General features: G+C 38.0%; 1 protein-coding gene across 4 annotated transcripts in view; it reads left to right on the top strand.

The window, feature by feature from the left end:
* Positions 1 to 16,504, top strand: part of ZMYND11 (zinc finger MYND-type containing 11) — a 102,080-nt gene that overhangs the window by 52,089 nt on the left and 33,487 nt on the right. For all 4 annotated transcript variants that reach the window (XM_042888155.1, XM_042888154.1, XM_042888152.1 and 1 more), the window contains exon 3: positions 6,634 to 6,793. In XM_042888155.1, the coding sequence (XP_042744089.1) occupies positions 6,634 to 6,793 (160 nt within the window). The remainder of the gene's footprint in view (positions 1 to 6,633; positions 6,794 to 16,504) is intronic.

Below are 16,504 nucleotides of genomic sequence, written 5' to 3'. Positions count from 1 at the left end.
GTCCATGGCTGTGTGGCTCAAGCAACATGGGAGTGCATGCATGCAGGTCTCCATGGAGTGGATGTACAGAGGAGAAATATTAAGCTCAATTGTTCTTATCTCATAGCATTTAATCCACAATCAAAGCTTTAGTAACTGTAAGCATATCAAAAAGTAATTGGAGGGGGGAGGCAGAAGTGTGCTGCTGTGTCTCCAGTGTAAACAGTTCAACTTCTGTATGTGTTTACATTGTCTTCAGCTCTCAGACCAGCTCTCACGTTTCTGGCAAGGAGGCAGTATATATTTCAAATGCATTACTTTGAAACGTAAATGCCTCCAGTGCTTAGTTTGTGTGGGGGAAGTTGGTTTGTAGCACAGTGCTACATTTAGGTGGAGCTGAGAACTTGAGATACTTGAGAAACTGAAGCTGAGAACTTGAGAACTTCAGCTCACTTCCATAAGGAGAACTGGTTGGATTCCTGAAATTTGGGTTTCAGCATTTTAAATTCTTACACAATGCAGCTGTATTTGTTAAAAGAAGCTATAGACATCCCTTCCATTTCAGTGTGACCAAGTGACCTATTCTTTGCAAATTAAAAAATAGGTCTTAAAAGATGAGTGTGAGCTTTCTGTAAAACTACCATCCTATTCTGAGTTTTCTGAATCAAAAGCAAAACACATCAGCAGAGATAGGAACACAATGTAAAACTCAGAATAGACTTTGGGCTGATTTCCTTTCATTTTATGCATTATTCCTTAAGGTCTGACTCTGAATCTAGGACATTTTTACATACCTGTAGGTAACATTTAGAATTAATGGCAGCTTTTCATTTGAGTTGAATGGGATCTGCTATATTTTATCAGATCTCAGTTGTGAGATAAGCACTGTGTGTGTGTGTGCATGGAAATCTTCAGACCCCAATTTTTCCCAGGGCAAGTTGCTCATCTGATGGAGATCTGCATCACAGCTTCCTGTAGTGCAGGGCAGATGCATCCACCAGAGACAGAGCTAATTGATCAGATGACAATTATGATGTTTGCTCTAAAGTTAGCACCTTATCTAAAATTATCTACACCTGGCACACTGTGTTGTTTTACATAAGGCAGTTATTTTCTGTGTGTATTTTACTTCATTCTTTGACAGCGATTCTTGCATTTTTTCAGTATCTTCCTTTTGATGAGTTCAGATGGTTGAAAGTACGATTCTTCACGAGTCCAGAAAAATCAGATTTTCTTTTTGTTCTTTTTTCCTTTTTTAAACCCGTGTCAGCTTTCCTCCTCCTTCCTTCTTTTGCCAGACTTTTCAGACCAGCACAGCACTGTGATGCCAGTCGCAGGTCTCAGTACGTACTACCACTGCTGCCTCCAAGAGGGCTTTTTAAGGACTAAGTTGGCTCTGTGCATTGCTCTGTGTCCATGTATATTAAGCTCTGTTTGGCTTCATGTTGTGTCTTATACAGCACCAAGCAAAAGAGCTGTGAGTTGTGCGACAGCTGTAGGCGAAAAGTTCACCATCTGATCCCTGCAAGTGCCAGCTCCTTCTGTATCTATTTTGCTCCCATGGTGATCCAGCTTTAGAACTGCTGCCTCCACACCCCTTGGATCAAAGCGGACTTTTTTTCTTAAGTTTTAAGCTGTGTTACAAAGCACATGTATTAGATGCAGTTTTTGAATGGAAAGACATGCTGAGGACTGGCTAGTTGGAGAGAAAGTGGTGTTTTATTGATGCCAGCTTTGAAAGAAAGATTTCTCTTTTGTTTATGTGAAGTTCCAATTAAGTTTAAAATTAGCTGTTTCACATTTTTGTGATTGGCATTTTAGGTACTAATTAAATACTTGCACATACATTGCTATCCAATGATTATCCTCCACTGTTCTCCCCTAAAACTTTTCTTTGCTGTCAGACAGGTGGGCAAATGTGTTAGCTATATATGCACTTGCATTTAACCAGTTAATTTTGGTAGAGGCTTGTTTCTGGAGGTCAGCATGTTTACATTTGCATTCAGTGGTGTTATGGTGTAGAGGTTTCTTCAAGGATGGTAACAAACAACAACCAGGCAGGGGGCTCTTATTATTAATAAAACTGCAATTTTTGCTGCTCACAACAGAGGGGTTGTAAGTAAGTGATCTTTAAAGTCCCTTCCAACATAAGCCATTCTATATATTACGATATGATACTTCTGTGCTAATTTCAAGGATGCTTCTTCCATCAGTTTGTAAGTGGAGAAAATGCTGACCTATAATTTGTGTATACTGAACTATAAATTGAGCAGTAGCTTTAAGATTTGTCAGTTGCAGTGTTTGGTGAGATGTGGAATGTAATATGAAGATTATCAGGCCAAACCTCCTCTTTCCATCCAACAGGCTCTCCTATATCGCGGGGATTATTAGCACAGTTAAGTTGTATTTTGCAATGGTTGTTTTAGCCCCCAAGCTGATTAGGGATGGTTAGCTTGTTTATGGGATTTTACTTCCTCTCCATGCTGTATTCTCAAACATCTGAAAGCATCTTTGATTTGCTTCTCATGGTTGGCTACATAACAGCAATGTAGACACTGTAGTATACTTCCCAGTCTGTTAATGTAGAAAACTGGGCAAGAGGGTAATAAACCAGTATTGCTTCGACTCCCCACCTCCAAGGTAAGGCTAATCAGCTTTTGTTGGAAACAGCAATCGGGGATTACTTCATCTCTCTTCTTTGTTTCTTAACTTCTTGGTGCCAGATGCTTCAGTGCATGCAGTGCCAGGAAAAGACATGCATTCACTGGATTAATAGTGCCACTTTGCACGGAGAGATTTCAGTATTTTTTCCCTGATCCAGTAGTGAGTCTGTGGGGGGTGGTTAGAACTCCCGACATTGTGCTTTCTGTCTTTGGGCAAGAGTTTAACTTTGTTTTTGTACTTGGTGTTTCATACATTATGACTGTTTTTCACATTTCATTATTAAGGAACCATCTTCTGATTAAAATCCTGTGCTTTAAAAAGCTTCTTAGTTTAGCTGCTGGCTTTTGGCTGAAATAGAAGAGAGAGTTTCACCCAGATCCTGCTAATGTTGTTTTAAAGTCTTTGTGAATACCTATTCCATGTATACTATGCAGGTCTTAATCAAAAAAAGGAATTGAGATGGGGAGCACTTTTCTAACAGCAGTTCTACCCTTCCAAGTAAAAACATTCTCAGTCTTTGTGCTCTCCCACGAAAGGTGATAGCACTGTATTTAAAAACATTGAAAGCACAGCCCTTTTGGATCTGCAGGCGCTGATCCAAATCACAGCCTGAGCATTGACTAAGTATTCTACAAAAAGCCACTGGGGATTTATCACTTCCCACTTACAGCTGGAGCAATTGGGCAGAATGTTTGTTTGGTGGTAGCACTTTCACTCCAGTTGAGAAAACAGATTGGATTTGAGACATGGGAGATTGTGAGCCTTGTGCTCCTGTTGACTTCTGCCGCAGCCGGAATAGGCAGATTAAGCCTCTTAGCTCATTACAGTTGGTTTAAGGCTTTTTGTTTTCTATTACATGCCTATCTGTACAGAAATGTGAATGACAAATATCACAAAACACATTGCTTACGTTCCAGAATTTTATTGGAACATGTTCCTGCAATTGTGAAAGATGCTATGCAAAATGCTTGGTTTCTTCAGCAAGATGCGCTGAAGAAAAGGGTGGCACTCGGTTAAAACTTGATTTTTGGGGACAATCATAGTATCAATGCTATGTTTTTGAGAACTATTACAGAGTTGTAGATATTGCAGAGGGTAGGAATTGCTGTTACTCAAATAGGGAAGTTATTAGTAAAACGTTAAAATGGAAATTTGCTTAAAATCCAATAAAGTTAGCAAATATTGACAAAGGTAATTTGCACTTCAAAGATCAGGTTGTGTGCATTTGCATAAATACGTGTGCATATGCACACACACACACACACATAATACATAGAACGTGAGTATAAACAATCGAGTTTTTTCTCCTTATTTCAGGCAGCATTAAAGCTTCAGCTCCATATCACTCAGCATACTAGCGGTGTTTGCTTGCAGTTTTTGAAAGTGAAGTGATAGGTTTGAGTCTCTGCCTGTTGAAGCTCTCCTTGGAACGTGGGGAACTTGGAAGACTCATTTGTGGTGTTTAATATTGCTTGAACAGGTTCTTATGTTGCATTTTGATTTCAGCAAAAGCAGGGAGCATCTGCCCAGCACGACACAGAAGAATGTCTGTCTCCTAGGTCATCGCTTGGCCTCGATCCTTGCTGGTAGCAAGCACAAGATTCATATATATTAGCATGGACTACAGACTTGGACTGAGTTTTGCTCTTTCTCTGTTAATTTATTGTTACTTAGTAACTTTTTGTGCACTGTTAGCATATACAAACCAACCAGACTTGGACCACAGTGTGGTAGGCATTGTGAAAGCTGCAGTAAATGGTAGCATCTGTTTTTAAGGAGTTTTACCCTAAAATGAAGTCTCAGTGTCCTGCAATCCACTGTATTTACATAAATGATATCATGCGACAATTTACAGATGTCCCGTGTTGCTCTGATTATTGTATGAATTACTGCACTCAAATAGAAATCTGCAGATTTACAGTATGATTATATGCATTTAGTTTCCTTTAAAGGAAAAACAAAGATTAGATTAGGATAAGCCAGTTCTCAGGAGAAGCTTAGAAGAGAATGCAGGCCTGGCAATGATCTTTATGCATCCAAAACAGCAACAAGGTGGGAAGTAAAACATCCTCAAAGAGAAGAGGTGTTCAGAGTGCTGACTTCACTCTTATTGTGAGTTATAACTTCTAAAGCATTGATAGTTCCTGACAGCCATGTTACTAAAAATCTGAATGATATAACTCTTTTTTTTTTTTTTTTTTTTTTTTTTTTTTAACATAATTTAAATCAAAAGTATTCTCCTTTCATTTGCTTCTTGTGTTAAGTAATTATACTCTTTGTAAAGATGGTTGTGATGGTAGTCACAGAGGAATTGTGGTTGCTGGAGTTTGTTATCAAGAATGAAACAGAGTATACTAAGCTGATAGCTTTGTCTTTGGATTTCAGTAAGACTTTGATACTGTTTCTCATGGTATGCTTCTGGACAGAATGTCCAGCATACAGCTGGAGAAACCACAGTGTGGTGGGTGAGCAATTAGCTGATGGGATAAAAGCAGGACTCCCAGGGCTCTGTATTATGGACCCTCATATGGCTTCACCTTGAGTGCTCTGTGCAGTTTTGGGCACCATAGTACAAAAAGGACGTAAAACTGTTGGAGAGTGTCCAAAGGGAGGCTGCAAAGATGGTGAAGGATCCAGAGGGGAAGATGTGTGAAGGGTGGCTGAGGTGCCTGGGTTTGTTGGGTATAGAAAGGAGCAGGCTGGGAGGCATCACGGAGGCTGCAGCTCCTCACAGGGAGCAGAGGGGCAGCACTGAGCTCTGCTCTATGGGGACAGCGGCAGGGCCTGAGGGAACAGCATGGAGCTGCCAGGGGAGGGCAGCTGGGGGTGAGGGAAAGGCTGTGCCCCAGAGCGGTGGACAGGGGAAATGGGCTGCCCAGGGCAGCGGGCACGGCCCCAGTGCCGGAGCTCAGGGAGTGTTTTTGGACAATGCTCTCAGACATAGGGTTTGATTTTTGGGTGGTCCTGTGGGCAGTCAGGAGTTGGGCTCTTATCTTTATGGTTCCCTTCCAACTTGGGATATTTTGTGATTCTATGAAATTACGGAAGTTTTTGCTAGGAGATAGGTAAGGACAGGACCTGGAGAACACAAAACTGGGGTAGAAATTGTGCAAACCCTGTAACTGTAAGAGAGCTAAAGCTAGAAAAATATTTCCAGATATTTCCAATGGATTCCAAGTCAAGATCCAGTCAGTTCATTGATGTGCTGATTGCATGCAGTTGCAGTTCACTTCTCAGTGCTCAGTGGTTGATAAATACGTTCCTGGAATTCTGCTGAAAAAAAAATAATGAAGTGTAATGATCTTAAAACAGGAGGGTTGCCTTTTTAGAGGGAAGATCATTTTACATTGTTTGTTCCAAGTAAATACTTTGTGTTGGACTAGAAACAGAAAATTATACTGGGTTAAGGCCAACATTTCACAACTGGATCTCATATATATACACAGTTTAGGCTGTGTATGTTTTGCTCACATCAGTGACATTCGTTGTGGTGTGGTCATTGTAGTTATCTCAAGAAAATGAGAAAAAATGCCTACTACTGTATCTCTAGCTGTTGGGTTTTCATACATGTTGCATGAATTTCATGTTCTTTATGAATGTGTTCCACACAGGAGCATGTCAGAGATTCACTGGAACATTTCCAGGCTCATTCTAAAGTGTGCATCCTGTAGGAGATATTAGAGAGATGCAAGAAGTATCTCTAGGGGTTTGGATGGAGGGGGAAGTTTAGCAAAGACAAGGCCAAGCAGTGTGCCTGTTATTTTTGGGTCTGACAATTGTCTCTGCAGATTACTGTTCCATTTCTCCTCTAAGTCTCTACATCGTAAGGATCATTTGGAATGGAGAAAATTATATAAGTAATGATGACTTATAAACAACCTAAAACTTAGAGTATATGTAATTTTGCATCTTTTAAAAGAGTATGCATTTGTTGATGCATTCTATAATTTAACACTCACGTTAACACTCACTTCTGTACTCTCTGTGCAGGTATATGTCTCGAGTCCATGGTATGCATCCAAAAGAAACCACTCGTCAGCTGAGTTTAGCAGTCAAGGATGGTCTTATTGTTGAAACCTTGACGGTGGGGTGTAAAGGGTCAAAGGCTGGTATTGAACAAGAAGGATATTGGTTGCCAGGAGATGAGATTGTGAGTATAAAATCTTTGAGAAAATAAATCACCATTTCTGGTATCTTCACATTAAATTTGATTTAATTTCTATTTGAAGGTATTTACACATGCTATGTTGATGATTGTGACCAAGGAAGTAACATGCTCTTAAATGCTTTCTATTTTAACCCTTTCTGTTCCATAGGAGCTCTTTGTTCTCAAATGTGAATTTTCTGCTGTGAAACACTGTCGAAATCTTGCTCAGTCATGCCTAACATACATAGCGTTACCTCTTCTACAGTTGCACAGGAAGGTAGTAGATGCAATGGTATTGGTATTACTTGAAATTCTCAGGTGTCCAGGAATACCAATGGTGATAGCTATTAAAATGTATTAATACAAAAATTTTGGCTTAGTGTTGCCTAAATCTGAATCTTAGAAGGGAAAAACTAGTCCATTTCAAAAGTGCTCAACTTCCAAAAATTCCAAAGAACCACAGGAAGTTATATATTTTGTTATGTATAAACAGATACTAAAAGCTAAGTTTTACAGATAATCTGGAAACATTGGGGCATTCATTTAAGAAAGATTTTCTTAGTAAATTAGTTACAGGCATCCAGGCATTGTTCCACTGGATATGTAAAATAAATATTTAAATCCAATTAAATAGGTTGAAAGCTATGTAAAGGAAAGAAAAGCATGTTTTCTCTGTCCCTAAAGCTAAATTCTTATGTACTCACAGTGCTAACTGAGAATAGTCTAATAGACCAGGAACAGAAGTTGTGCTATTATGTTGCCTTGTTCAGAAGCCTTTTCTCTGCATTTACAAGACAATGGTTTTCTGACAAAAACAGTTTAGCAAAGCTTTAAAATACTTGAACTAGAAATGGTTGTTTTGGAACATAAATTTCATTAAATACTGGTAAAATGGGCAACATCTTCCAGACAGGGATAATGATTTAAACTTTGAAGAAAACTAGAAAAATTCTACAGAAAAATTAACACTAAAAGGTACTGAAATACTCATTGCAGCTGCATAATTGCAGCTGTTAGAGGAATAATATGCTATTTTTTCTTCAAAATTAAAATAAATATCAATTATCAGTAATAGAAAGCATTGTATTTTGAACTATCCTATTCTTACTAATTTGAAGTGTTGCAATATGTATATGTTACATCACTGTTAAACTTTTCATTCTAATTTGTTTAGAAATCCTCATGGGAGTTTCTAAAGGGTATTTAGTTCTGTTTCCACAGTTCCCTGTGGGATCCAACATTCAGAAACTTCTGCTTAGCTATTCAAAATTTTTCTTTTGTCATTTTTACGTGTTTAGAGGTGATGTTAATTGTGTAGACACTACGTAACATATTCTGATATTTGTAGTTATCACAAGTGTTCAATGTGTTTGTTTCCTCTATTGCTGAGAAGAAAAAAGAAAAGAATTGAATTGCCTCACAATAGCCATTTTGTAAAGGGTCATTCAAAAAAAAAACAAAACCAACCAACCAACCAAAACCCTGCTTGTTCTTAACAACATTTATCTAAACAAAATAGTATGATAATCAGTATGTGAATTCCCAGTGAACCATTAGAATTAAATTATTATTTTATCTCAGAATGGAAAGAGTTCTCTTTGACTTGGCTAAGGCTATTACGTAGGTCACAGTGTGAATGGCCGTTTGGTTGGAAGTACTGATTGCTAAGCACTGCTGCATTATGCTGTGCCCATATGTCTGACAGCCATTTCGGTTGTTCAGAACACCAATGCACGCTTGACTTAATGGCTTTTTGCATTAGTAGGAATCAGGTTCCAATCAGGGCCATGTTTCAGCAGTACCCGGCTTCCAGCATCTCTGGATCCTAATACTGAAAATGCTGCAGACACCTGAAGCAAACTACATTGACTTGATATAAAGGAATTCTTTGGGGGGTTTTTATTCAAAAATTTTTAAAGAGTAACAACGTTATCACTTGATATCAGATCCAGTATTTTCCATTCTCCAACAATTGGTGCAAAACTGTAAAGTTTGGTGTGTTCCCTACGTTGGACTGAATGTGACACTGGATAGTGTTACACGTACTTTGTCTGCACTTGATCGAGATGCGGTCTGTAGTTTTGTGTAATCCAGATCTGGTACTAATGACTGTTGAACCATGAGTTCAAGGTACATTTCAGTGAGGACAAACTCACAGGATTCTTTTGAGAGATGCACCCTTAGGAGGTAGAACTCTGAAATGGGGCTGTTAATGGCGTAATAGTGATTTCAGACTCAGCAAACTATGGCACTTACAGACAGATCCTTGACCCTATTGGCAAGCATCGTTTCACTGCTAGAGGTACTGCTAGAGCTTTGAAAGCTCATTAAGTGAAAGACTTGAGAACTGATCTACCACATCTGTGCAAAAAAATGCCATTGGATTTCAGCTTGCTTTCTGGCAGCATGCTGAAAGTCAATAAGGAGCACCTGTTACAAGGAGTTAGCAAAGGGAGACATTCTTCTCATCCCTCCTTTGATTTTCTAAAATCTGAACATTTACTTGAAGTTTCTTTGCATTTCTGAACTATTGGACCTGAATCCTATCAATTAAAATCTGTATTCAAATAGATAAATTAATTATTTGGTCTGCAGATACTGCTGAGCTCCTGTATCTGTTATTCAAGACTGCAGGCTGACACAAGGCCTGAAAATACTGGTTTTAATGATGACTGTGGATTGATTGCTAAATGGTAACAATAATTAAAAATATATGGATTATGAAAATGCAGGTTTGTTTGGAAAAGATTAATTAGGTAGTTTGTGGTGTTTACTTTCTTGTTTCCAAACCCTTGTGCTATCCATAGTTTAACATAACAGCAGATAAATGCAGTAAGGACATGATGTCTGATTTGGTTTCTCACAGCCCTCAGAGGAAGATGTTAAAAAATTTATGCTGCTTTGCTATCGATGTTCCGTCAGAATGGTGGTTAAATATATATGTATATATATATATATATATTTTATTAATTTTTTTTTGAAAATGAGGCAAAGTATTACGTCCTCAGATGTCATACAAAAGAACTAGGTGGTGTGCAAAGATAAAAGTTTGCGAGCATTAAGAGGAGGCCTTTCCAAGAGAGATTGTCATCTGAAAATGAATGTTCTGAAAAAGTGGAAAAAAAAAAAGAATGGTCAGATTAAAACAGCATAAATTTGTCCTCTTTTTCTCTGATGTGTATGGGGGAGAGATTTATACATGTGTTACCAAAACTAATTTAATGTATGAAGCCAGTTGCCCAATGTACTGTATTCCAGTAGATATTTATGGGTTGGTAGCTATGTAAGAACTTTGCTGCAAGTGTTTTACTTTCAAGACTTGTGCAGGTACTCATTTTATTTGCTCATTTACCATCTATACAGATGTTTTGCAAATGTTCAAAATGTGTTCTCATCTTACAGGCTTTCTCATCTTACAGATGATTAATGCATTTGACACAAAATAAATGAGAGAAGAAATCATTTTCCATTGTAACCCAGCATTTTAGTCAGTAATTTTGCGTTTTCACTGTCTGTCATTGACATTATTATGCAATTCAACAAAATCTCTGCAGCTTCTTGCCCTGCAAGGGAAATGTCAGTCCTGAAATCTGGTAATGGACATTTACTTTTCTTTTCTAAAATCTTTATTTCTATTTCTCACAGAACTTTTGGAATTTGGAAGTGTTATTTATTCTCAATTAAAAAAAACAAATGATGTCTTTGCTCTTCAGGTTTAGAAAAAAATGCAAATAAGTGTTGCTAACAGTGTTGTAGATGCAATAACTACAAGGGAAGTGCGGTCTTGATGAATGTCCTTACAGATTAATTTCTGGTTTAAAGTTTTGCCATTAATTTTGTGTACTTCTATCATGGTAAAATAGTGATCTCAGTGAATAGTCTAATCTCAGTGAAAGAAATTAATTAAAGCACTACCTTTATGAGGTCTTAGATGTATTTCTTACAGTTAGTGTGCCTTACTCACTCTCATATTTTTGATTTTTTTTACAGACAATGTGTGTGGAGGTATTTTGAGCATTGATTGTGCTAATTCTTCTCATGGTTAAAGTCATAAAATTGCAGTGGCCCAGCAAGAGGCATTATTCTGCATGTATAGTTTCAATTTACATGTGTTCATAAGGCCAGATTATGTTATGTTCTTCTAAAATGGAGATGTGTTAATGGCACAGATTTATTGTTTTCATTTGAAGGCAACATACTTCATAGCATTGCTATGAATTAAAGCTCGTAGTGACCAAATCCTCTAATGACACATGAAGGGTGAGGCTTCACACATTATTAGGGTACTTTGAGCTGTTTTTTCACTGCCAAAATAGATACAAGTTGGTCATGCTTTTGAGAGGTCACTTCTTTATAGAAGTCCTTTTTCCCCAAAGCAATCATGTAATTCATTGCTTGTATGTAGAGCCTGAAACTCTTCTGGCTGGTTAAATATGACTTTGGGCTGTAGTTGTAATCATTTATGTGTGCACTTGTTGTTCTCCATATCTCTAATCGCTGTTTCTCCAATTCTTATATTGTAAACACTTTTTGGTTAGGTCATTTGGAGGGGTAGTTTTCTTGCTTTCTTCTTTTAAGAAAACCTTAGAAGAGTGTGATTTTTCCCTACACACCGTGTATTTAAAACTTGCTAACTCATCCTGGCAATTTTGTGATATTTAGTATTTGAAAAGTACTGCTACTTGCTCATAGTAACTCCAGATACTTTCAAGTCCCAAGCCTGCCTAAATTAACCACCTCTTCACTGTGCTTTACCATCATTTTAGCCTTTTTGTGGCCCACTGCCAGCACTGTGAATTTATTAACCCTGCTAACCTCAGGTAAACACCCAGTGATTACTGTGATTTGATGTGCTGCAGCTTTATTTTTATGAGGCTCAGTCTATACAAAAGATGTATTTTTGTTGCTATGTTTCTGTTAATCTAATTTGCTTTAGATCGAACTGGGTTTCTTTCTTGCTATGCTTAATTGCATTGGTAACTATATTTTTTTCTATGCCAGGGCATTGCTGATATCCAGAAACAGTGTTTTGATCTGCCAGTGCCTTCTTGAGTCTCTCCATAAGTACTGAGATAATCATGGCATCGTAAGAATGGTCACTGTGAGGGTTTGAATCTTCTCTGGATATAAAATACACTTTAAATTTAAAAAGAAAACATAACAACCACATAGCTACCAGTTATTGCTAGCAAGCTGGGGGCTACTGATTTACTAAGTTGAGAAACGGTTTTAATGTGCATCCCATTCATTTCAATTAGAATCATAGAATCATAGAATGGCCTGGATTGAAAAGGATCACAATGATCATCCAGTTTCAACCCCCCTGCTGTGTGCAGGATCACCAACCACCAGACCAGGCTGCCCAGAGCCACATCCAGCCTGGCCTTGAGTGCCTCCAGGGATGGGGCATCCACAAATCCACAACCTCCTTGGGCAACCTGTTCCAGTGTGTCACCAGTAGAATAATATAAAATAGCAATAGTGACTGCCAGCATCTTCATCATGAATGCTCTTCCTACTGGAGAGCACAAAAAGGAAGAACATGTCGTACCAAATGAAGAAAAGTTTTCTTCAGAGTTTAAAAAAAAATATCATCTATCTGTATTGCCTTGAATCTGAAGTCCTATGTGAATTCACCAATCCAGAGCCAAATACAGCCCAAACAATGATAATTGTTTCTTTTGTGTTGTAACAAATCAGACATTTTCTAGTCTTGAACTTTCCAGAAAGATTTTTCATTATTATGAAATGATCAGTATTCTTTACATTTGATGTTCACTAATGCAGAGTTAATGAACGTTCTTTTGGGAGAGAAAATTTCATACTAGCTTCCATCTCTAATTTCACACCTCAGATTAGGTATGAGGAGGCTTTGAGGCTCAGGATGCCTATCAGTTCTCTCTCACGAAGGCACTCAAGGGAAATGCATATCTGGAATTGACTCTTTCTTTGCTATTTATCTTTCCATCCTCTGAATTCCCATCTCTCAGAGGTTATTTTGCCAAAAGAATACCACTGTACCAGTCACTGCACACTAAAAGAAATAGATTTTTCTAGTAAATAATTATAAATTGCACTAGTGTAAACATCTGCTTATTATTGAGCCAAAAATATGGGAGATGATGCTTCTTTTAAACTGGTGAAACAACCTCATCAGGATCTTCATTTGCCTGTCTCAGCTTTGCAGATATGACTTAAGAATTTGGTCAATCCAATGCTCTTTTCTTCTTGAAGGTTCTTACTCACTGTTCTGTGGTTGTGATACTGACATTGTTCACAGTTTTCACATGCTTCTGCTCTCTTAAGAGATCTGTAGGAGAATGATAATTTACTTTCAGGTTTCAAGTAGATTAGTCAACCTGGTCTGTATAAAGTTTCCATCACGGGACTCAAATTATGTTAATGTATTAGATGACTTAGACCAGCCCATCTTGAGTTTGTTCTGAAAATATGCATTTTGTGTTTTTCCATATCCTTTGTGCCAGCCCTGACCTGGTAGCATTGTTTTTATTCAGTTTGTGAGTTCAGAATGCTGTGCATCTCTGACAGTTACTTTGATTCTCTTACTGTGATGTCATGCTGGTCTCTGAATGAAATTTTATTGAAGCTAATGAACTTACTCACATTTCATTCACAATAAAAGCAAACTTCATCCCTTTTCTATCACTGGCAGCTGAAACAATACCAGCCACACCTATGGCACAAGAAGGGAAAATAAATTTAAACAAGAGTGATTAAAGGGAGATTTAAGCAAGGAGTGTAGGAATTTATGCTGTTGGTTCAGATAAAAAGATTAGAATATTGTTTGAGAGAATTGTGTGTGCAGAAACATCAACATAGAGAAACACTACAAAATCCCATGCAGAAGTTATGGTCAGAGGAGCAATGTAAACATTAACTAAGAAGGAGAGAGGAGGGAGAGACCTTTTATGCACAGTCGTTCTTGGAAAGACACTCGGAACTACAAGAAGAGAGGTGGGTTTTGTTGTTGTTGTTTTTCTGATCTGGATTCATTCTGTGTCTCAAGGAACAAAACTTCCTCATACGTGATATGAAAATAAAAGGCACTGCACCTTGTAAGTACTTCACTCTGTCACTGACGTATCTCCCTAATGAGAATAGCTTACAAACCTCCTCTTGCTTCAATCTGAGTAAAAAAATATGATATTAATAGCGGAAGTGAATGCAGTTTCTGAGGAGACAGGTTGCAAGTTTCTGTTAACCTTGAACTCACTTGGAACATGAAGGAGGATAAAAATTATTTTCATTTGAAATGACATTCTTTTTCTAATAACATGAAGGGGAATGCTCACATTGTCTCACCTGAAATAATGTATACTACTGCTACCCAAATGTGATCTTCTTGAGAGGGAAACTGAGATTTATTCGCTGCTTCAGGAACACAGCTCATAGGCTGAGAAGATGAACACACAGAGATTTTAGCAGTCATTTTGGCTGCTGGCACGCTACTACGCTTGCTGAAAAAACTGCACTTCTTCCTTAGCTCTGGGAGTTGGAGACTGACTGCACTTTGGAGCCCATCGCCTCAAATGGGCCAGCGCATAAATATAGTGTAGATGAGGGAGTGAAAATCTGCCTGTCCTGGTAAACATCCAGAGATGACTTTGGTGGTTTCTGCTAGAAACAGAAGACTTCTAAGACAAACTGGCAATAACTTAATTCGACAAATGGGCTTGCAGATGAAGCTCAATGAAAGAAAGTCTACTGAGAGGCTGTGGAATTCACTGCAGAGGCTGAGTCTACTTGCACGTGTGCCTCAGAACTGGAAGCAGTTATCAGTGAAGAAGATGGAACTGAATTATCACAAGCCTCTAAATACATCTGTGTTCAATACACGTTATAGAGAAGGAGGTTTTGATCTGTCTCCTGACTGATGATTTTCTGTTCTTTCTAGGATAAAAGTGATTTCTAAAATGAGAAAAATTAGAAGTAATGGAACAAATCTGTTGTTGACTGATACTATGAAAATCTATATAAAATGAACCAAGACATATAAATAAAGTACTTGGACTTAAGGAAGATGCCTAGATAGTTGTGAGGATATATGAGCTCATTATTGCTTTGGATTTCTTTTAGTGATGAAGTATGAGTAATGAATGCCCTCAAAGTATCCTACAAAGTCAGGTTGTGGACATCCATTTTTAAGATGAAGTTCAGGTCATCAAAGGAAAGGATCTATAAAAAGGCAGGTGATTTGCAATGGACAGATTATCCTGTCTCTTAAAATCACAGATCAGTGTAGCTACCTGCTGCAGCAGTTTCTTAGAAAAGGAAGGAGAAGATTAAGTGAAACAGTTTTCATAAAGGAATTCTACTTGCTGAAGTTTTTTTGGCTTTGAAGAAGAGACGGATGCTTATTTACTTGCAGAACACTTTTGATGAGCAAAAAAACCCACAAGCAAAACATGAGTCAACGTATCTAGTAAGTACATATATACAAGAAAACTACTGGGGCAAAAATGAGCTTATTCTGATGCTGAATTTACTCTATTTTGATGCTATTATTTACTCTATATTACTGTAATATTAAACGTAAGACATGGGATGATCTAAGAAACTTCATCGTTGTAAAGCAGTCATCCTGATCAAGTATGGATCCTGTAGGGAAATACTTTATTAAATGGCTCCCTCGCTGTTTACCTGCTGCAAAGATGGTCAGTCCTCTGAGTCATCAAACAATTTACTGTGCCTTCAGTGCTGAGCATAACCCATCGTGATGAAGAAAAATAAAAGCAGATTCAGTGGGCTACTGAATGGAAGTTTACAGGAAGATTCTTGGTCACTAAGAAAGAGATGGAACCAGAGATGCTTGGTGTGAAGAGAAGGCTGATCAAAAGGCCCACATAGGGCTGCCCTCCCAGCAGGCTAGGGCCTGTGGCAAAAAAACATGCCATAGAGAAAAAAAAACTGGAAATTGTGCTCTGTGGCACATTGTGTTTGCTAGACCCAGAAAGTATGTGGTGCACATTAATATCTCACTGAAAATCAATACATCTACCAAGAGTTGTAGTAAGATTTCTTACTACTTACTTACTGGTGCTGTACCAGTGAGATACAGCCTGCCTAAAAAAGAGACAGCTGTGCACATACTGGGTGCATACCTGGTAGTCTGAAAAAAAAAGGAGCCAGGATCTGCTCTGTCCAACTCCATGAATAAGCAGCCACATTTCATAAAACTTTTGTTACAAGTAGTCACTTGGAAGTTCAGCAGTAGTGCAAAAGCTAGATAGATCAGAGTTGAACAAAGTTTAGCATTTCTACAGTACTTAAAGGCTCTTGTCTGAGCCTGTTGCAGACAGCCTTTGGTATAGATTCTGATACTTATGCTTTGAGAAAATATTGATGAATGAATCAACATTAAGTGTGCAGTAGCTGTTTAGAGCAAATATGTAAGTAAGAATTATTTCCTTTAGGTTTTGTCTTGGAGAACAGGAACATTGTAGGAGATGCACCCCTCTTCCCCCGTGGTTTGTTGCTTTTGTGAATGATGAAGACTGAAAAACGCGCTGCAAAGTTTTAACAATTATCTATAGCAAAGCTCATGTCTAAGCAAGAAGCTTTGATGGAAACAGATGCTACCTGAAAAAGGCGGAAAGAAAATGACTGATTAAAAATGGAAAATTTGTTTAAAAATATATAGCTATCACTATGAGCTTTTTATCGTTTAAAGAGAAAGCCAGTAAACAGACCTTG

The sequence above is a fragment of the Lagopus leucura genome, unplaced genomic scaffold (assembly GCF_019238085.1).
Source record: "Lagopus leucura isolate 7727_CA_CO unplaced genomic scaffold, USGS_WTPT01 Super-Scaffold_100157, whole genome shotgun sequence".
Taxonomy (NCBI): Eukaryota; Metazoa; Chordata; class Aves; order Galliformes; family Phasianidae; genus Lagopus; species Lagopus leucura.
Note: the sequence above shows the minus strand (reverse complement) of the source record. Positions and strands in the feature narration are given on the sequence as shown.